The 22,147-nt window shown below is 45.0% G+C and overlaps 1 protein-coding gene across 1 annotated transcript in view; it reads left to right on the top strand.

Annotated features, from left to right (window-relative positions):
- Positions 1–3,680: 3,680 nt before the first annotated feature.
- The window catches only part of HHLA1 (HERV-H LTR-associating 1), a 40,505-nt gene continuing 22,038 nt past the window's right edge, over positions 3,681–22,147 (top strand). Inside the window, exons 1-6 of the mRNA XM_037802618.1 lie at positions 3,681–3,759; positions 6,795–6,851; positions 7,788–7,847; positions 13,505–13,585; positions 16,743–16,826; positions 16,934–17,017. Of these exons, the coding sequence (XP_037658546.1) occupies positions 3,681–3,759; positions 6,795–6,851; positions 7,788–7,847; positions 13,505–13,585; positions 16,743–16,826; positions 16,934–17,017 (445 nt within the window). The remainder of the gene's footprint in view (positions 3,760–6,794; positions 6,852–7,787; positions 7,848–13,504; positions 13,586–16,742; positions 16,827–16,933; positions 17,018–22,147) is intronic.

Genomic DNA, 22,147 nt, shown 5'->3' with positions numbered 1-22,147 from the left:
GACCAGTGGATTATTAGATGTAAAATTCAGGCACATCAGATGATCAACAAATACTAGATTCTTCACTTCTTTTTGTTCATTAAATCTATGAAGGCAGAATCTCACCTTTCAGTGTTGTCTCATGAGGCACAGTTATAAGGAACATGGGCTTTGGGGCGCCTGCCTGAGTTTGGAGTCCAGGGCTACCGCTTACAAGTTTAAGGACCTTGGACAAGTCCTCTAGCAGCTCCGACTTCCGGCTCCCCATCAGGAAGAGGGAGCTGGTTCCCACGTGAAATGAGGCTGAGCAGATGGACATAACAGTGTCCTGAGAAGGTCTAGCACCCTCTGTGGCTGCCACAAACGAGGTGACACTTCAGTGTGAGTTTCCCCCCTGCACTGAGCTGAGCTTAGTAATTATTCTTTAGCTGATTGAGTGTCTTTGGGCTGCAAAGTATAGCGAGGAGGCAGGTTTGTGTGTCCCGTTACAGTAACCTTGGTTAATTGTGATCCTTGTTAATTGGGAGTAATGCTATGTTTAATTAAGGCTCCAGAGGCTTTTTTCTTGCCATTCACATTTCCAGCTCTGGGGTTATTGCCGATAAAACACGGGCATTGATTTCACAGACTCTCGAGCAGGTACTTGGTTTGTTGGTCACAAAGTCCTCAAGCCCTTCTCCCGGGAGTGTGACAGGATTTCTACCTCCTTCTGTTCACCAGACATTTTGAAACAATCAATTCTGTTTGTTTTCAACATCAGGCCCGTTAGTGCCCTCTAGGATGGTGTTGTGTTTGGCGGGTGAGTAGAGGGGAACGTGGGGAAAAGGACCCCGACTGTCATCCCTGCAAGATCACAGTTCAAATCCCAGTTTTCCCACTCAGGAGCCGTGAGACAAAGCAGCCCGCTCCACGCTGGTTCTCGGGTCCTTCTCTCATATAATCAGCATCCCAGTGCGTCTCTCACGGGTTCCTCGACAAGGTAAAACAGTGGCGGCCATGCCCAAGAAGCAGATGCTCAATAAATTGCTCCTCACTCTTGCTGTCTTATTGTTAGGTGACTTGCTTTTCTGCCAGTGTCACTGAGGAAACAGTGATTTATTAATAAGTGAAAATTATCCAATAACAGCTGTGGGGAATGCAGTGAAATAATGATAACTTTGTTTTAGAGTAAATGCTTAGATGCCTGATCCAGTTTTCATCACATACAACTTTGGGTGGCTTTTACCTGAACTTTACTACTCCCTCTGCAGGGGGACTGTTTTCGGTCTGGCTTACCACGGGAGCACTGATGCCTGCGTCGAGGCTTTTATTTATTCGTTAAATGTTTGTATAGCACTTGCTCCATACCAGGCATGTTCCACGCATTTTTTAGGCATAAAGGTGAAATTCACTTAACATAAAATTAACCATTTTAAAGCAAGTGATTCAGTGCACTGAGCACACTCACAGTGCTGTGCAACCACCCCCTCTGTCAAGTTCCAAAACATTTTCATAGCCCCAAAAGAAAACCCCACACCCATTAAAGAGTAGCTCCCATCCCTCCTTTCCCCAGTTCCTGACAACCACCAATCTGTGTTCGATCTCAATGGATTTGCATATTCTGTCCATTTCATCCCATGCATTTGATAAATACAAAATATTTTAATCCATGTGAGAGCCTTGGGGGAGAAAATGGAGGCACAGGGAGCTTCCACATAACTTGCAGAGCTAGCAAGCAGGGGCGCCAGGAAGCAAATCCAGACAGTTAGCTCCAGGTGCCTTGCTTGTAAAATGATCTTGCGAGTTCCCCACTAACGTATTTTTTGAATGAATGGAGGTGAAATGACTTTACCCAGACTGCACTATTCAGTGGCCAGTTCAGGATTCAAATCAAGAACGCCTGACCTCAAAACTAGGGCTTCTTCCCTGCCTGAGACTCTCCCACTGTGGTCCAGGGCTTAGAAGGGGGACTAGAAAGCCCAGAACTTCCCAGTTTTGCTGTGAGGTGAAGTCCAGCCAGTTCTACTGTGTGTGCCATCGCTGGGAGCAGAGAACCCTGCATTTCCCACAAACGGCCCTGTGCTGCCTCCATCTCTTGCCAACTTCTCATCTTTTTTCCTCTCTGGATTGGAGGGACCAAAGGTGAAAAATGAGAAGCTTAAATGGGACACTCACCGATGGGGAATTCTTGAAAAAGGTAAAAGAACTATCTGAAGTCTGGGTGGGATGATGCTCAGAGTTCTTAGTTCATGTTTGAGCCTGGAGATTTGGTTTAATTCAGCAGAGAATTCTTTAAGCAACTCCTCCAAGCCCAGTTCCATATCAAGCCTGCAGCAAAATCAAGTTCCCTAAATTAAAATCCTTCCGTTCTTCAAACTAAGGTCATGTCAAATATTGCATGAGATACACTAAAAAAAATTTGTTGTCTACCTCAAATTCAAATTTAACTGGGGGTCCTGTATTTTTATTTGCTAAATCTGGCACCCTTCTCCAGACAAAACTAGACAAAACAAAAAATGGGTTTTGCATGAAGAACAAAAGCAATAAAGATAGTAGTTCTTCAAGTACTAAATGCAGCATTTTTACTCTTAGTAAATGGAAGGCATTGGTAAATGGAAGCAAGAGTCAAAAAGAAGTTGAATCTAGTTTGCAGTTAGGGATCATGATTTTTCTGTTATGTTGTATCTATGGGATGTATGTAATTATTTTCTATGGGATGTATCTAATCATCCTGTATGCCTCTGGCAGGATGCTGGGCTCCAGAATGGACACAGAGGAGGAAAGGGGGGAGGGGGAGAAAAGCTAAAAGAATGAGAATGAAATTAAAATTTTCAAGTATCCACCATGTACTAGAGATTGCACAAAGAGCTATATTTCATGATCTCATTTAATCTTCACAAAATGATTCTCCCCATTTTACAATGGAGGATTAGAAAGGTGACAACATATTTCCACAGCTGGAGGAAAGAATCCTTGCTTAATTCACCAGATTGTCCACCATTCCCATTCCTGGTACGATCATGCTGGAGAGAATGCCAAGTCCTGGACTCACCAGCCGCTCTCTCTCTCTCTAGAGAACTTAGCACACTCTGAGCACACTCTGCCTTGAGTGAGAACCAGTTGGCCCTGTGCCTCTCTCTTCCCAGTCACTGAACAGCTTGAGGGCTGGGGCAACCCCTGTATTGCCAGCCCTGAGCATGATGCCTGGGACCTGTACTGAGCACCTACTATGTGCCAGCCACTGTGTTCCATGCTTTGGGTACATCAACCTCAATCCTCACAAAGACCTTGTGAACCAGGTGCATGATCCTCGAGCTCTCTCCCTGTCATGGGCACCATGACTAAGGAGGCCCCAGTTACCCAAGGTAGATCAACAAGATGATGGAGCTGCTACTAACCAGGGTCCCTGAGTGACTGTGAGGAGCAGAGCTCCACACTGATTTGCAGTGAATATGTACTATATGCAAGAAATCAATGTCTGTTTTTGTATGACGTTAATGAGATTGTGGGATTGATTTGTTACTTTAGCATGACTGAGCCTATCCTACCTGGTACAAACTCTTTCTCAGATTGTAATTCTAATGACATAAGGTTATGGAGCACCTAATATGATAGGCGCACTCTTTGCAAAGACTATTCTGCATCACTGTGGCTAGTGATCCCGGCAGTCCGCCCCCAAGGGCTTGCTTGCTTTCTTCCAGGTGGACCAGAGTATCACAAGCATGCCGGGCTTCGTGTCACCTGGTCCTCCCGTGAGGCTGTGCCTGCTGCTCGTGTGTCTCCTGGCCCTTGGGAACGCAGGTGGGTCTGGTTGTAGTTCATGAGGTGTTTGCTTTAGGAACAATGTTTGGGTTTTCATTGTGCTTTACAGAATCTCAGCAGTCAACATTTCAGCCAAAAATCCGGAGTGAGTTTGATGAAAATGGCAGAGGTGTCTTTTCATGGGGAATAAATTTTGCATTTTGGGGTCTTTTCCCTTGATTTTTTGGTCAAGTCCCATTTATTCAACAGAATTCCCTCTATCTCCATTGCTACTACCTTTGTCCAAGCTGTCGTCTTCTTTTCCTGGACCACTGAAGGAGCTTTCTAAATCAGCTCTCTGCTTCTCCTCCCATCTCCCTGTGAACCATTCTCCATTCATCAACCTGTGTGATCTTTTAATAAATCTCATTATTTCACTTTCCAAGATTTCCTATCACTGTCCTCTTTCTCCCCCCAAAATTATTTATTGGTTTCCCACTTCTCTTTAGGTAGCATCTCAAGTCTTTCATGTGGTCTACACAACCCTGACAACTTCATCTCCAGTTCCTTCAATCCCCCAACCCTGAAATTCTTTATCAGATTAGGTGCTCCATAACATTAACAATCATTAATATTATTATTATGGATAGTTGTTCTGGCTTGCTAATGCTGTTCTGGCTAACTAATTCTGCTAATGCAAAACATCAGAAATGGATTGGCTTTTATAAAGGGGGTTTATTTGGTTACAAAGTTACTGACTAAAGGCAATAAAAGTGTCCAAGGTAAGGAATCAACAATAGGATACCTTCACTGAAGGATGGCCATTGGCATCCGGAAAACCTCTGTTAGCTCAGAAGGCACATGGCTGGCATCCACTTGCTCCCAAGCTGTGCTTCAAAATGGCATTCTCCAAAATGTGCAAAAGATACTAAAGAGTATAAGTGTGTTCTAGTTTGCTAATGCTGCGGAATGCAAAACACCAGCGATGGATTGGCTTTTATACAAAGGGGGTTTATTTGGCTACACAGTTGCAGTCTTAAGGCCATAAAGTGTCCAAGGTAACACATCAGCAATCGGGTAACTTCACTGGAGGATGGCCAATGTCGTCCGGAAAACCTCTGTTAGCTGGGAAGGCACGTGGCTGGTGTCTGCTCCAAAGTTCTGGTTTCAAAATGGCTTTCTCCCAGGACGTTCCTCTCTAGCAAGCTTGCTCCTCTTCAAAACGTCACTCACAGCTGCACTGAGTTCCTTCTCTTTAAGTCAGCTCATTTATATGGCTCCACTGATCAAGGCCCACCCTGAATGGGTGGGGCCATGTCTCCATGGGACTATCTCAACAGAGTCATCACCCACAGCTGGGTGGGGCAAATTCCAAGCAAATCTAATCAGCACCAAAATGTCTGCCCCACAAGACTACATCAAAGAATATGGCTTTCTCTGGGGGACATAATACATTCAAACCGACACAAAGTGTATAGACTTAAAATGATCCCCCACCAGCCAAACACTTTCTTTCCCCAAAGGCCACAAATTGTCCCATTTTCTGGCATATAAACATGAAAATTTTAAATAAATACTTCCCCTCTTTGAGCCTCGTCTTAATTTGCCAGGGCTGCTAGGACAAATACCAAATAATTGGGTTGACTTAAACAACAGGAATTTATTGTTTCACAGTTTTGGAGCCTGGAAGTCCAACATCAAGGTATCACACTTTCTCCCAGAGTCTGTAGTGTTCTGGGTCTCCCTTGCCAGAAATTCTTGGCATTCTCTGGCTTGTAGATGCATCTTTGCCTCCATGCCTTGGAGAGCTCCCTCTCCTTCTCCAGCTTTTCTCAGCTGACTGCATCAGAACTTCTGTGCTTATAGGGACTTCTGGCATATTGGACTGATGCACATCTTCATTAAGTCTGGCCTCACCTTAACTGATAGAATCTTCAGAGGGCCTATTTATGAATGGGTCCACATCCATACCCTGATTCAAAATCCTATTTACAAATGGGTTCCCACACTCAGGACCAGAAGTTAGGACTCAAACATGACTTCTGTGGGGGACGTGATTCAATCCTTGACAAGCCTCCGAATTTCTCTCTTTATATGAGAACAGCAATACCTGCTCCACAGCTAATCATAAAAGATAAAGTGCAAAGAAATCATAAGCATGAACAAGTGTGAAAAAGCATCAAGTACCTTCTATTTTAGAAACACAACTATTGTGACCTTTTTATCAAAAAATAGAACAATAGCATATTATCTGTCTGGCAATTTATTTGAAAAGTGTTTCTGTACAGAATCCTATTCAGAGATCCACACTTTAGGGGTATTCAGTACACACTTCAAATACTGTTATCAAAATCCACCCAAGAGTTTGTAATTAGCAAAAGGAATGTTGGAAATAACTCTTCATTGGCAAAATGAGCAGTGTTGAAGATGGGTGCTTGGTTAGAAAGACCGTGCAGGCCACCACTGTTGCTTGAGAAGAATGGGAATCCTGCAAGCCCAGAAGACCATAGCATCCTTGCAGCCCTGGAGATCCAGGTCCCTCACCTTCAGGGAAGACTCTGTTACCTGACCAGTAACAAGCAAGGTGAGTCAGAGCTGCCCACACATACCACTGCACCTGCTTCAGCCATTCATGTAAAGTGCCGGAAGAAGGAGAACTGGATTCTCCCTGAGAGAGAACTGGTTGCCTGCTTTGGCCCTGAATGCTGATGTATGTTTGTCCCAGGCTTCCTTTTGTTGCAACATATCCCCCAGTAGCTGGGTTACAGGGAGGGCACTCCCATCCCACACCTACCTACACTTAGCTCTGATATTTAACAGAAGCAGCTGAGAACTGGTGAAAGGCCAAATTGGCTTAAGCCAGCCACACTTGACTTGACCTGAGTTTCAGCAGGTCCTTTCCCCACAGGAAGGAATGTTCTGGGGAAGAGCCTAGATACTTGCATTCTAATTTCTTCATGATCACTAACCCTTTCCTGAGCCTCCGTTTCCTCACCCTCCAAAGGGGATGTCAGACAGGAGGATTTTTAAAGGTGTCAATTCTGGGAGACTGTTCTTCCAGGATACTAATTCTCTCATGAAAACTTTTATTTCAGTGTCTGGGAATAAAGAAGTTAAGAAAGAAAAAGATAGAGCTTTCCTTGCTGCCACAGGTAAGTAAACCAGCCCTAAATCTTGACTTACTCGGTAACACTGAGCTCATTTTTCAGCCTCCCTGTGCTTTGGTTTTTCCATTTATAAAATAGAAATAAACCATCTTCTCCATCTGGAAGCTACAAGAAAAATAGTCATTGCAATAACAAAAATAATAAATGTCATGTGATCACATGGCATCTAATCCAAAATAACTGTTCTTTCAGGTCTCAGCTGGAGTGTCACTTCCAGATTAGGTGCACCTGATAAAGGTGTTCACAGCTCCCTGCTGGTCCCTGTGTGGCACTCATCACATTAATTCACATGGCTCTTCCACCTCGTCCCTCAGACAGTAAGCTCCACGAAGATGGGGGACCCTGTGCCTTGCTCTTTATCTCTATATCCCCATACCTAATATATCGCTTGCCCTCACTGAATATTCATTAAATGAACAAAGAAAACATGAATGTACAAAGGCTCTGATGTGACATCATCATCATTATGAATATTTCACCTTCTTTTGGCATGTTCTTCTTTGATAACATGGAATTTGCCAAGTAAGGAAGTGGCCTGCTGTTTTGGAAGGACCCTGATCTGCAGCTCTAGGAAGAAGGTTCTGAGGCCATCCGTATCACAGCTCAGCTGTGCTAGTTTAGCAAGTTACTTTGCGCTGAGCCTCAGTTGGTTTCCAACCTAGAAAGGAGTAGGATGGATCAGACAGCCTGCATCAGAATCACCTTGGGCACTTATGAAAGTGCAGATTTCTAGGTCACATCCAGCCAGGGGAGAGTAGCATCTCTGGGGCTGGGATCCTGGGGTGTGCACTGTCACAGAGTTCCCTAGGGACCCTTACCCTAGCTAAGCCTGAGAGCCTCTGCATAAAGGCCTGGTGGGGAGGAGGCTGACTCCCCAGTTCTGTGGGGCTGCAGTTGGAGGCTAGCATTTTCCCTTCCCAGTGTCTGGCCTTAGAGGAAAAGGGAGAAAGGAAAAGGGGGTGGCATTTCATGCTACCACAAGTGCCCCTCCCCTCGGTGCTTAGTCCAGATTCCCACAGTGGGTCAACAGCATCTCCCTAACCTGCAAATTGCTCTTCCACACAATCACCTGAATATTCAGGAAAAGTTGAAAAAAGACTTAATGTTTCTAAGAACATACAGAGGAGCAGCAACCACTGGTTCTACCTTGTCAATTGTCATTGCCATATCTTCAGAAAATAGCTCAGAGAACGGGGATTAAAACCCAGCAGCATCCCTAACTTGACTGCAGACTATGAACACCTGGGAATTTTTTTTCTTTTAATACTGATGTCTGAGCCCCATCCCAGACCAGTTAAATCCATGTGTCTGATGATGAAGCCAAGGCTTTGGATTGTAGAATTTGTAAAAACTCTTTCCAGCTGGGACCAACATCCAGCCAGGGTTTGAGCCCTTCTGTTACAGTGTTGTCACTTCTAAATACATATCAGTTGAGAAATCCCATGATTTCCTTGGGCCTCCCATCATATATATTTCCCCATACTCCCTAGTCTCTCCAAATACAGAGATAACATGCTTACTAAAATACACGTTCCTTGTGTTCATTTGTGCTTCTCCCATCTACTTGAGCTTGTGACTATGTCATTGGCTGTGAGTTCCTTGAGAACAGAAACTGCCTCTTTTCTTTGAACTCCTTGCACCTGCACTTGGGGCATGTTCAATAAACATTTGTTGACTAAGGAAACATGCGGTCGCAGTTGATTCGTCTGGGGGAGGGTGGCGGCCGGTTGCTAAATCCTAGGCTCCCAGGATTGCTCCGAGGGTACCGGCGGCGGGGGCTCTTTCCCGGAGGCGAGGGCGAGGCGGGGGACTTGGCCAGGTCCCCGGCGGGAGGCGTGCAAGTATGGAGGGCGGCGAGAAAGGAACAGGCGGGACACGTTTCTTTTAGGATGATGAAAACCAAGAGAGTTTATTAGGGGAGAGTACAAGCTTATATTGGGCCGTTTAGAGGGCGGGGTAGCTGTAGGGGTTAAAGGCTTGGATTGGTTCTGAGAGGGCGCGGAGGTTGATTGAAAAGGGGCGAGAGTTGCTCCCGTAACGGTGTCCGGCAACAATGTATGCGCACCGGTGGTGATGGGAGTTGCGCTGGCAACGGGGAGTGTCCGGGCAAGATAAGGGGGTGGGGAAAAGGCGGTTCCCTCCGGCAAGCCTCTCCTAACATTTGGTATATTTTGGGTGAGGAAATGGGGCCTGCCTCCGGCCTCACTTTCCCAGGCCCGGGGGGCTGTAGAGGGCGCACTCACCCGTACCCACTACCCTCCCCAGGGGTGGATCCGGTCCCCCAGCCCAGGCCCGCCAAGTTAAAGCACGTAATCAGTGTCCCGCATTTCCCCCTTCTTTTCTAATTAAAGGAAGAAGCTTACCGGAGAGGTCCGCTAAGGGATGAGGGAAGGGGGAGGTGGGGGAGGGGAAAAGGGGTTGACGGTGGCTCAGCGAGGCTGGAGCTCGGCGTTGGTGTGGCGCCCGGGCGCTCGACAGGGGCCTTGCTGCTTGCGGGATGGACGAGGGTGGGGGGTTTAAAGTTGGAGGTTCAGAGAAGCTGGAGCTCGAGGTTGGTGCGATGTTCAGGCGATCGAGAAGGGCCTCGCGGTCGGCGGGTTGACCGGTGGCGGTGAGGTCGCGGAGGGTTGGTTGTCATCTCGGAGTAGGGAGCGTCAGAGGTGGTGAGTCGCTGGTACTTGACTTGCACGAACGAGGAAAAAATAGCATCCGTTTGTTTCCTTACAAGCTGGACAATTCTGCGGATAATGTAGGGTCCTAAGGTGAGAGCTAGAATAATCATTAGTAGGGGGCCGAGGAGAGGGAGGAGGTATGGGAGGAGGGGGGTAAAGATGTGGGACCAATAGCTGGTGGCTTCACGGTCTTTTTCGCGTTGTTCCAGTCCCTCTCGGACCTTTTTTAGGCTGTCCTCGGCGAGACCTGTGGAATTGGCATATACACAGCACTCTTCTCCTAGGGCGGCGCAGAGGCCTCCTTCTTTGAGGAGGAGAAGGTCGAGACCTCGGCGGTTTTGGAGCACGACCTCAGAGAGGGAATTGACAGAATTTTTAAGATGGGAAATAGCGTTTTGTAGGTGACGAATGTCCTCGTCAACAGCCGCCCGGAGGTGAGTTAGGGCGGAGCCTTGACTGGCTAATGCAGCGATTCCGGTGCCAGCGCCTGCAAGACCTAGGAGGGAGGCAATCATGAGGACGGTGATGGGCTCTCGCTTTTGCAGTGGGGCAGAAGCTGCAGTTGTTTCCAGGCGGAGGAAGAAGTCTTCCTCGCTGTGGTATAGGACCCTAGGGATGAGGACAATTAGGAGGCAAGTTTCATTAGTTGTATTGAGGGTTTGCACGTTAAGGCAGGGGGTAAGCCCTGTAGAGGAGCAGAGCCATTGGGAGGAGTTATGACGAATGAGAAATTTGGCAGAGCTGCTGGGAGATGAGTAGCTGGCACAGGCAGTGAGGCTGGGAGAGTTACTGGAGCGAGGGCGGATGCACTTTCCTGTAAAGGAGACTGAATGAAAGGTTAGGGGGACGGCAGAGGTATTCCAAATACATTTCGAGGGGCTGTCCTCTGTGTTTTCTGAAAAGGAGAGGTTGGAGGCGACTGGCTCATACAGGGAGGAGGAGGTGGAGAGGCAAAGCCAACAGGAGGAGGTAAGATTGGGGTTGGAGGAATTCACTGAGGTGAAGGCCGCTTGGATAAGGCCGAGGAGGGGAGAGGAGTAACGAGAGGGGGGCAGAAAAGGTTGGGGTGGTGGGGTTGGCGATGCGTTGTTTGCAGCTGAGGTGCGGCTGGTTGGAGCTGAGGTGCGGCTGGAGAGCTGTGGAAAAAGGGGGTTAATGACTTTATTGGGACCAATGCCAGAGGGTGTTTTTAATGCAGTATTTTGGCCTGGTTGGTTTGCAGCCTCTTTTTTTATGAGAATAAGTGATCCTGGGTCGGTTCCGTCCTTATAGATTCTAAAGCCCCAAGTTCGACCGAGTAACCAGGAGGGATTAGTGGGGAGCTGCACTGTAAGATTAAGATGTGTGCAGGATCCCTCACTTTCTTGGCCGAGCCAGTTAACTGTAGGGAGTTTGCACCCTGTAGGGGCCCACTTTAAGGTAAGGTAATGATTAGGAACAGGAGGCTTCCAATTAGTGGCTAATGTTTCACACCCCCAGTATGTACAGTAGTGCTCATAGGGGGAATTGCAGTATGATTGATGGTATCAGTCATTTTTTAAAATCTACAGATCATCTAATTATTTTGTTAATTTTGGTAATTATGAAAATATTTTTCTGAGATTTGAGAGTAGGCACATTAATAGAAGATTAATGAGAGAGATAAGTAGACAGTCTTTCTAATGTTCTAATGTTTGTTTTTTTTTTTTTTTTTTTTGCTTTGCTTTGGAATTTAGAACAGGTTACTTGGATATATGCATGTTATCATTATTTGAATAGTTCTTATGCTACTGCAGAGATCTATTGCTGGCCAATGTTGGCCAATGTGTGAGTGAAGAAGGAAAATTATAAAACCTGTCCATTAAGATTCTGTTTATACATGTCAGAAATAAGCATTTCTTTGTGTAATTAAAGATTGCCAGCTTTTGGTTAAGGCAATACCTATCAGTAAGTGAATATATGTTGATTTCACACATCTTTACAATTAATTCATAGTAGGGACTCCAGCTCAAATAACCTTTCCTGTGTTTATATTTATAATAAAGACAGCAGGGAGCCTTTTTATGCTAAAGAATGATTTTTTTTTTTTTTTTCACAGTAGAGTTAGAAACAAAACCCTGACTTGTAAATTTGCTATTTATTCTTTCCTGATGTGGACATAACTATTATTGGATCTTAACAGATATACTGAGGTTTGAGTTTTATTTTCCGTTAAGTCTGAATATTGATAGAATGATATTAGCTGTGAGAAACAAAAGATAGCTTTACATTTGAATTCCATTCACTTATTTATAATGACTTCTTTTTTGTAAACAGCTGTTTCCTTTGATTATGTCAACATGTTTCTGATGTAGCAGTTTTTGTTTTTAATCCAAATCAGTTAGGAAAAGCTAGTTAGTCAAGTACCAAGGGTACTTTTTCCATAACTATAAATGGGTTACTAATTTAATTTGAAGGGATAAAATTAGTGTAAGAAAAAATTAATATACCATTGATAAACTGTATTTCTTCTTAGCCATTAAACTAAGATATTGAACTGTATCATTTTCATATTCACTTCCCCACCAATGAAACATATCTTATTTCACAATATTTTAGCTGGTTTTTAATCCAAAACTAATTTATAAGATAGTATGTATAGTAATAGTAGCTTGAATGAATAAGCAAAAGTTTAATTTTTATATATGTCACACTATATATTTTAAATAGTTAAAAAAAGAAAGACAAAAGAAGGGGAGTTGATTATTGAGTAAAGAAAATGAGGTAAACCGTGGTCGCGAGGCTGAAAGAGACGGCGAGAATAGAAGGCAGGAGCCTCTAGTAGCGAGAGCAGTTTGGGGGGGGGCGGTCGCAAAGAGGCACACCGCGCGAAACAAAGAAACAAAGACACAGAGGACCACAGCAAAGTAATGGAGGGGAAGAGGGAAAGCTACTGGAGGAAGAGTGTTAGGAGGAATGGGGGGACATAGGAAGAGAAGACGAAAGGTAGTCGGGGGTAAGAGTTAGGTTAATGCGGGAAAGGAAGAGCAGCCCGGGCGCGGAGCGGCGTGGGAGAGGCGGCCCCAGATGTGGAGCGGCGAGGGAGAGGCAGCTCCGCGGGGCGGCGAGGGAGAGGCGGCCCTTACTTTGCAGGCGAGGAGAAGGGGAGCTGGAGAGGCGTCCGGGCGAGCGGGCGGTTTACTGGACCGCTGCGTGGAAAGGACCTTTAATTCCAGGGGCCCCACGTTGGGCGCCAGTTGCGGTCGCAGTTGATTCGTCTGGGGGAGGGTGGCGGCCGGTTGCTAAATCCTAGGCTCCCAGGATTGCTCCGAGGGTACCGGCGGCGGGGGCTCTTTCCCGGAGGCGAGGGCGAGGCGGGGGACTTGGCCAGGTCCCCGGCGGGAGGCGTGCAAGTATGGAGGGCGGCGAGAAAGGAACAGGCGGGACACGTTTCTTTTAGGATGATGAAAACCAAGAGAGTTTATTAGGGGAGAGTACAAGCTTATATTGGGCCGTTTAGAGGGCGGGGTAGCTGTAGGGGTTAAAGGCTTGGATTGGTTCTGAGAGGGCGCGGAGGTTGATTGAAAAGGGGCGAGAGTTGCTCCCGTAACGGTGTCCGGCAACAATGTATGCGCACCGGTGGTGATGGGAGTTGCGCTGGCAACGGGGAGTGTCCGGGCAAGATAAGGGGGTGGGGAAAAGGCGGTTCCCTCCGGCAAGCCTCTCCTAACATTTGGTATATTTTGGGTGAGGAAATGGGGCCTGCCTCCGGCCTCACTTTCCCAGGCCCGGGGGGCTGTAGAGGGCGCACTCACCCGTACCCACTACCCTCCCCAGGGGTGGATCCGGTCCCCCAGCCCAGGCCCGCCAAGTTAAAGCACGTAATCAGTGTCCCGCAGAAACACATCTGGATTTGGAAATTTAAATGTTTCTAAAAGTTGGAAATGAGGAACTTTATCTGCTTCCAAGAAAAGCCCGTTAGTGACGATGCCTTTGAATCTCTTTCAGAGCTACCTGCAAGGTTGGTGGATTTGTCCACCCTTAACCTGACAGAACTGGTGAATGGCATGCTGAGCAGAGCTTTAAAAGGTAGTGGCTGTTTCCTCAGCACAATCTGGGTCCACTTCTGTATTGAGCCTATTTCATTTCCAGCCCTCTCTGTAAACCTCAGGCGTGTTGCTTCTCTGTGTCCCAGCTTCTCTGTGTTCAGCGATTATGTTGTCCTACCCATCTCCTGATGAGATGAAAAACCTTGCAGTGGAGTAGGAGGTTTGAGAGCATTTTGGGATCACCATACATTCCAAGAGTGGTATATGGGCAGGCATTTATTATCATATATTGTCACACTAACTATAATTATTCATTTATTAAGTTAATATGATTCTGGATTTGTCTCTTTAAACAAAAGGAGTACTACTGAATACTTACAATATTGTTTCAATCTTCTTTCTTTGCTTTTTTGACTTCAAGCAAAATTACTTGTATTTAGCATGTACTTAATGGGAGTTCATGAATCCATTAAAACAAAAATGAGACATTAGAAATCTAGAAATAGAACGTTCCAAAATGACAGAAGGCATGAAGTATCCCTAGTGTAACTTCCTTTATTATTTATATTCCACTTCATTCCATAAATGTTCATGGAGCACCTGTCATGTGTGAGGACTTTTTTAGGTGCTGGGTGTACAACAGTAAACAAACCTGATACAAATCCATGCCCTGGGGTAGCTTCCATTCCAGCACAGGGATGTGTAAAAGGAAGCAAACAACTAACATAATAAATAGGTAATTTATGCACAATAAATTATCCAGAGTAAGGGAGATGGAGAATGCCAACTGGAGAGGGCATTACATTTTTGTAATGTAGTAGAAGCTGTTCACCTTCTCAGTGTAGGAAGAGAGAGAATGAGTCAACATCAAGGTCGCCATGAAAGGATTCCCTAGGGCTGTGTAGTACACGAGCTGCACAGCTGTGTGGGTGACTTACCCTTAGGCATTTACTCATTAAACAGTACTTGAGGACCTGTCAGGCCCCAGTCCCAGTGCTCGAAGCTGTGGCTGCAGAGATGCCACCCATGTCCTCGAGTTGCTCATGTGAGAATTGCCACCCATTGGGACTGCCTTGGGAAGTGTACCATTAAATGGCAGTGGTCTCCTGCAGTGGGTACCACACAGGGATTGGCACATTAGATGGAGGGATGGGGCTGCATGAACACTCAGCCCTCCCAAAGCTGAGCTTCTGTAAATCCTGCTCTTCTCTCGGCAGGACCCTGAGTTGGGCACTGCAGGATGTTTCAGAGACTCAAAGGATGTGACTCACACCTTCAGGGGCTCAAACTCTTCCAATGACTAGACCAATTGAATCTTGGCAAAATCCTATAACATGATATTCTTGCTCCCATCTTACAGACGTAGAAAGTAAAGCATGCACACTGCTATAAAGAATTGAACTTCAGGTCAGTCTGACCCAAAGCCCATGACCTAGCCCAGAGTTTTCCACAGTTGCCACACAGTAAGAAGCACCTGGAATGATTATTAACTACACAGCCTCCCCAACCCTGGAGAACCTGATTCCGTGGCTCTTGGATGGGGCCCACAATGTGTATGTTTACCAAGGGCTTTGGGTGATTCTTATCATGAAAACTTGGGAAACGAAATATTGGGATATTCAAACTTTGGCACAGATCCCGTTCTCCCACAGAGCCCCACCCAGGTGTATGCATTAATTAGTGTCTCCTGGGGTGAGGCCCAGGGAGCCCAGCCGAGGCAGGTGCCACAGGTGATTCAGATGCCACCAAAGCCGACTGTCCCACCACCGAGCTGCTAGCCCAGTGGGCCGCAGAGTCACATGAAGACGAATCACTGGAGGAGCTCGCTCACTCTGGTTTCCTTTGCAAACCCACCCCCGCCTGCCTTCCCCAGAATCTGCAGTAGTAGATCTGAGGTCAGAGCCAGGATTGTACATTTTATCAAGTGCCCCCAGGTGGCCTGGTGCAAGGGGAAGACTCCCAGACCACAATCTGGAAAAATCTCCCTATTACCACTTTGCCTCCCAGACACATCGCAAGAACAGGCACCAATTAGATGGCGGCACAGTGCTCATTCATCTATTCCCAGAACTGGTCATTTCTGTTAGGCCTCCTGATTTAAAAAAAATAGATTCACTGTGTAATAGGCTGAAAATGGCCACCCAAAGACATGTTTCCTTCCTAATTCCCAGGACCTTTGAGTACTACCTATAGGGAAAACGAGTGGATGCCACTGTTGGGGCCTGAGTCGTGTCCCCACAAAAGACATGTCCAAGTCTTCATCTGTGTTCCTGTGGGTTGAACCCACTTATAAATAGGACTTCTGAAAACATTAATGTTACTATTAGTTAGGGTGTGGACTCCTTTGTGAATAGGCTCTTTGAAGACCTTACATAGATGAGGCTAAACTGAACCAGGGCTGACCTTAATCCATACGACTGGCATCCCGATCAATAAAGGAAATTCAGGTGCCGTCTGTCGGCACAAGCAGAGGGGGAGATGGCCGTGGGACAGAGACCACCCCGGGGCACCCCAAGCCTCTGGGAGAAACCCAGCCCTGCAGGACCTTGATGTGGGACTTGCAGCCTCCAAAACCTCGAGACGACACGTTTCTGTTCTTTCAGCCAAACCATTGCGTGGTGTTTGTCATGGCAGCCCTGGCAAACTAAGACACCACCTTACAAGGTGACAGATGTGATTATGTTCAGGATTTTGAGATGAGATTATCCTGGATTATCTGGCTGGGCCCTAAATGTCATCACAAATGTCCTTACAAGAGAGAGTCAGAGTCAGACACACAGAGGGGAAGGCGATGTGAGGAGAGCAGAGAGAGATGCCACCACTAGCCGAGGACTGTGGGTGGCGTCTTGCAGCTGGAAGGGGCAAAAAATGGGATCTCCCCAAGGAAGAATAAGTTTCTGTTGTTTTGAGCCACCCAGTGTGTGGTTATTTGTTACAGCAGCCAAAGGAATCTAATATACCTTGGAACCTCAGAGAGTTGCCAAAGCTTGGGGGGAGATCAGAAAATATAGCCAAGTGACACTTACTTCCATGTATGTTGCTTTTATTTTATTTATTATTATTAATTTTTATTATTGTGTTATTTTTGTCTATGTGTTATTTATTTTTATTTATTATATTAATTTTACTTTATATGATGGTTTATTATTATAGGAGTATGCATTTGTTACCTTGTTTACTTTGATATCTTTTGGCAGATAGCAAGAAGTTCTTCTCCTTGCTGAGCATCACTTCATACAGTTCCTCTGCCTTCCACAAGTTTTCCGTGGCCATTTACAATAGTAAGTGCTGTCTGGCTCGTCTTCCTGGTGATGAATGACAGTGGGTGATGGGCTGGCAGCGCCGGGCGATGGGTCAAGGCTGCTGTGTGGATTGTTTCTCTTTACAGTTTCTAGCCTGAAGTCAGTGGACTCTGCCAAATTCCCCACCAGATACTGCTACTGTCTAAACGATCGGACCAATGACTTATCAGGTGGGTGGCGCCAACCAGAAGGCCTACTGGTCTCTGGATTTTGCTTTTGTCTTTTAGATAAAATTTGTATTTTTTTTTCTCCTCAGAGTAAGATGGAAGACACAATGATATCTCTCATGCTTAAATATGTGCACATTCATTCTCCCAGGAAGTTCTCTTCTTGGCTTTTATCCTAGAGAAATAGTTACATGTGCACAGAAAGTCAAGAACAAAGATGTTCATGCAGCATTGTTTTAATGGAAAAATCTGGAAACAATTAAATATCCATCAATAGGGAAGCAGTTAAACAAACTACTGTATGATCAAACTTTGGACAATAGCCATAGATGATACATAAACGAATGAATGTGTCCAGATTTGGCCCACTGTGGCCCTAATCCTTGAATTCTAGGCCAAAGTTAAAATGGAGTGGTAAATCTGTAGATATTTACCGGACAAATCTATATGACATTTTTAATTAAAAAAGGAAAGTTGCAAAATAATACATAGAATATAACATCATTGATGAAAAATGCATCAATATCTAGACACCAATACGATGGGTGTTTACCTCTGAAAAGAGGATTAGGTGGTTGTATTTCATTGATCAAGGAGTGTGATGGTTAATTTCCTCTCAACTTGGCTCCAGTTGTTTGGTCAAGCACTGGCCTGCTTGTTAATGTGAGGGTATTTTGAGACGAGATTTGCATCTATAATCAGTTGGTTGCATTTACAATCAACAAAGCAGCTTGCCCTCAGCAATGTGTAGAGTCTCCTCGACCAATCAGTTGGAGGTCTAAAAAGCCAGAACAGGATTTCAGAGGTCAGAAGAATTTCTGCCTCAACTTCAGCATTGGCTCTTGCCAAAATTTCTAGCCAATTAGGTTCCCCAGGGGAATTCAGACCAAGGATTTCCACATCATCTATATTGGAGTTTCCAGCTTGTGCTCTGCCCTACAGAGTTCGAACTTGCCATGACAGCCCCGATGGTCATGTGAGCCAATTCATATACATCTATATATCTTGTTGGCTCTATTTCTCGGGAGCACTCTAATACAAGGAGGGCTTGCATTATCTGATTTATTTCAATGACAGTATATTCGTGTATTACTTTTATAATGAAAACTTAGTTCTACATGTTCCTTATATTTAGAGACTCCTGAAAAACAGAAGTGAAAACTACTCTGTCACCACGAAGTCATTCACTCAGCAATTACTTATTGAGCACATACCATGAGCAAAGCATTCTTCTAGGTGGTGGGGGGTGGGGGTGGGGGTGGGGATACCAGACAAAGCAAAGCGGATACACCCCTGCTCTCATGGAACTTGCACTCTGGAGGAGACAGAGAGTAAACAAATAGACAGCAAATACCAGGTATGCTGTGAGCTATCTGGGAGCACATCAGTAGGAGAAAGGGTGAGGAGGGAAGTAGTGACAGTGGGGGATTATGGTGTATAGGATGATAGGACAGTTTTCCCTAATGAGATGGGGGTTCAGGGGGGCCCTGCAGGAAGAGGGGAGGCCAGCCCTGTGGTTCCCTGGGAGAAGAGTGTTCCAGGCAAAGGCCCCAAGGCAGGAGAGCGAGGAGCAGAGAGACCAGTGTGTATGGGGCAGGTGAGCCAGGGTAGAAATTTGGGGGAAATGAACTCAGAGCGGTGGGGGCAGGGAGGGAAGGGTGTTGAAGATCATGTAGGAGCTTACAGGCTGCTGCAAGGATTTTAAGTTTCACTCTGAGTAAGAAAGAAGACAGTGTGACTGTCTGCACAAAGAAGCAACATGGTCTGTTGTCCATTTTAAAAGCATCCCTCTGGCTGCTTGTTAAAAAAATAGTCTGTAAGGGAAGCAAGGGCTGAAGGACACCAGAGCCTCCTGCTCTCTTTCCCACTTAACCTAATACTAAAAATACTCTCCAGGATATTACAAATTCTTTGTAATCCCTTGTAATGGTACATTAACTATGAATTTAAGCCTTTTGTTTAGCCAGTATGCTGTTGTTAGATGTTTATATCAGTTCTCAATTTTTCTTATCATAAAAAATCCTGTATTGAACATCTTTGTGCATAAAGCTTTTCCTCATTACAGAATATTTTCCAAGAATTGATTCTCCAAAGTTGAATTTCTGAAGCAAATATTGTGACAATTTTAAAGAGAATAACTGCTAATATTGAATGTGCACCATATGCCAGCTTAAAATCCACTGCCTTATCTAACTCATCCTGGGAGTCTCACCATCAAAAGACATTGTGAAGGAAAAAAGGAGGTGCTTCACAATCCGTCTTTCTCACCGTCCCATTAGTCCCTGCTGTGGTATGGGATAAAAATAACATTTAAAGAGGGAAACCCATCACATCTACTAGGAGAGGTTTATAATTCTACTTGGTGAGCCAAACCATACTTCCACACACTTGAAATGACTTTTTGGAAAGAATCGATCTGTGGATCATCATCTGATAGCATGGCGTGCTGCACTTTGGCAAGCGCCAGTAAACCACAGCAATTTTCACAAGGTCTGACAGTCACAAAATGCCTGATGATTTCCCCCCAAATCACTACCATGAGCTTTGGGCCAGCATTTTGCCATTACACAAAATCTGTGGAGAAAACTTCTTTGTGGCTACTCTTCAGGCCTGGATCACTTTCTTTTGAATCTTCTCAACTCTGACACAGTCCTTCTTTGAGAATGCATTTGCACGTTTTTTTTTTCTAAATTTGAAAATAGCTTAATATTTACTAATTTTAGAAATAATGTACAGTGATGTCAAAATGCTATGCAACATGGACAGATATAACCAAGGAACCCAGAATACCTGTTATTTCAACATCCACAGACAATCGCTATTAGCATTTTGATGAACATTATCCAAAGTTAGCTAAGCCACCTATTAAGCCACCTGTCATTAAATCATCTAACCCACTAGTCCACCCTACCTGTCCCCCTGCCTACCTACCCTCCTAGCCACGCATCCTGCTGCACACATAAAGAACCATTGTCTGTATTGTTTATAATAGCAGCGAGGCTACTCTAACAAGTAACCCCCAAACAGGGTGGCTTAAGGAAGGCAGTTCATTGATCTCATATGTGACAATCGGGGTAGGCATTTCAGGGCTGGTTTGGATGGTTTGGGAGCTCAGGTTCCTTCAAACCTGTTTGTTTGCCCTCCATAGGGTGTTGTCCTTGTTCTCATCATCACATGTCACTTGTCATTACATTCACGCTCCGGCAGAAAGAAGGGGGTAAAGGAATTGGAAGGCAGGCCCAATCCCTATAGAATCACAGCCTAGAAGTCACTGGCATGGCCCCTTTCACCTTCCATTGGCCAGAATTGAGTCACATGGCCACATCCACCTGCAAAGCAGGCTTGGAAATATAGTCATTATGTTGAACAGCGATATGCCCAGCAAAAATTTGATGCTGTCTTACTGATGGGAGAGGGGAGAATGGATATTAGCCTACAGCCATCAGTACCTACCATGCCTTTCAGCCATTTTATAACCCACTTTTAAAGCAAATCAGTGTGTCCTAAAAACCATTCCATTGCAATGAATCTAAATAGGCCTCATCCTTCCTATAAATTCATGGTATTCACTGAAATAATGTACCATCATTTATTTAATTGGTCTCCTCTTGATGGAAACTTAGCTCATTCCGGAAATTTCTACAATTATAAACAATGCAATGATGAACACCTGTGTACAATCACTTGTAGTACTTGCCCAATTATCTCTGTAGGAGGAAGTCCTGGAAACAGAATTGTTGGTTGACAGGGAAACAATTTTGTGGTGATTCAAATAGCTAAAATTTCTTCTAGAAATCTTGCATAAGTTTACACTCTTACCAACAAAGTTTGAAAGCATATGTTTTTCCATACCCTGGCCAACACATAGTCTTAAACCATTGCCAAGTAGATGGGCAAAAAAATGTTTTATTTTTCCTACCTTCTATTTATATCTGAAGATAGTTAGAAATCATTCATAGATGAGCCTTCTAGTTAGTAAACTACATATTACAAATTTGCATCAAAACAAAGAATAACTTTGAGGAAAAAACTGATTTTCTTCCAAGCCTAATAAATAGATTCTGAAGGGGAGTTCTAAGGGGAGAGTTGCAAAAATGTATGAACAACAGTTTAGGGGAGCAGCCACGGGAATACTGGGAAGAGTGGGGTCTTTGGCCCAATACAGACCTCAGCTCAAAGCCAAGTTCTTCCGTCTACTAACTATGGGATGTCGGGAAAGTACCCTCATCTCTCCGAGCTCTGTACATAGCCTGGATTCCATCCTCAGTGTCCTGGCTCCAGAGCTGTGCTCATAAGCTTCCATGTAATATTAATAATGAATTAGAACATTGCAGTTTATTGATCTGTTTATGATTCTGCCTCTCCCACTAACCTCAGCCTCCTGTGGGCAGAGATGATGTCTGACACAACTCTCCATCTTCAGTGCCTAGCCAGTGTCGGTCACATTGCAAGCACTCGATGAAAGCTTTTTAGATAAATGAATTAATAAACAAAGGAGAATTTTGAGAAGTAGCAAGAACATAGATGGAATTATTAATGAGATGCTACCCTTCCGTGGTTTCCCCAATGTGGCTAAGAACAAACAGGTCTAACGAGACATTAGTTAGATATGGGTGTGCCCGAGTTAGTCTACCTTCTGCATGGGCAGGTGTCTACATCTGCAAAGATGTACCACCACTCCTCCCTCCAGAAAATCAACTACACCTTGATTCTGCCTCTCACACACGAGTGCCCACCTCCTGCTGGTCTCAGCACATGGCACGTTCCATTTGTTGTCACAGTACATTTACCTGCCTCTCTGGATTCTGTATTTTCAATCCTTTAAGACCAAGGCTGCTTGCTCCTGCCCAAACTTAGAATCCCATTATTGAATCAAAGAAGCATTACCATAAGGCATGACTGGGAGATCATCCAGCTAACCTGAGAAACTTCCTCTAAAAAAATACTTGTTTGGGCCCTATAGAACCCATACCCTTTGGTTTATAAATTGAGGACTTCTTGAATCCTGGAGAACCATAAATGAGCAGAGGAGGAGGTGGCAGCTGTGTAGCTAGAAGTGTATTAGGAGCTTTCATTGGCCAATGGCACCCACCATGTCAAGCAATGGTCCTGTTCAAACCATCCTCAGAGAGA

This window comes from Choloepus didactylus, chromosome 14, assembly GCF_015220235.1.
Source record: "Choloepus didactylus isolate mChoDid1 chromosome 14, mChoDid1.pri, whole genome shotgun sequence".
Taxonomy (NCBI): Eukaryota; Metazoa; Chordata; class Mammalia; order Pilosa; family Megalonychidae; genus Choloepus; species Choloepus didactylus.
Note: the sequence above shows the minus strand (reverse complement) of the source record. Positions and strands in the feature narration are given on the sequence as shown.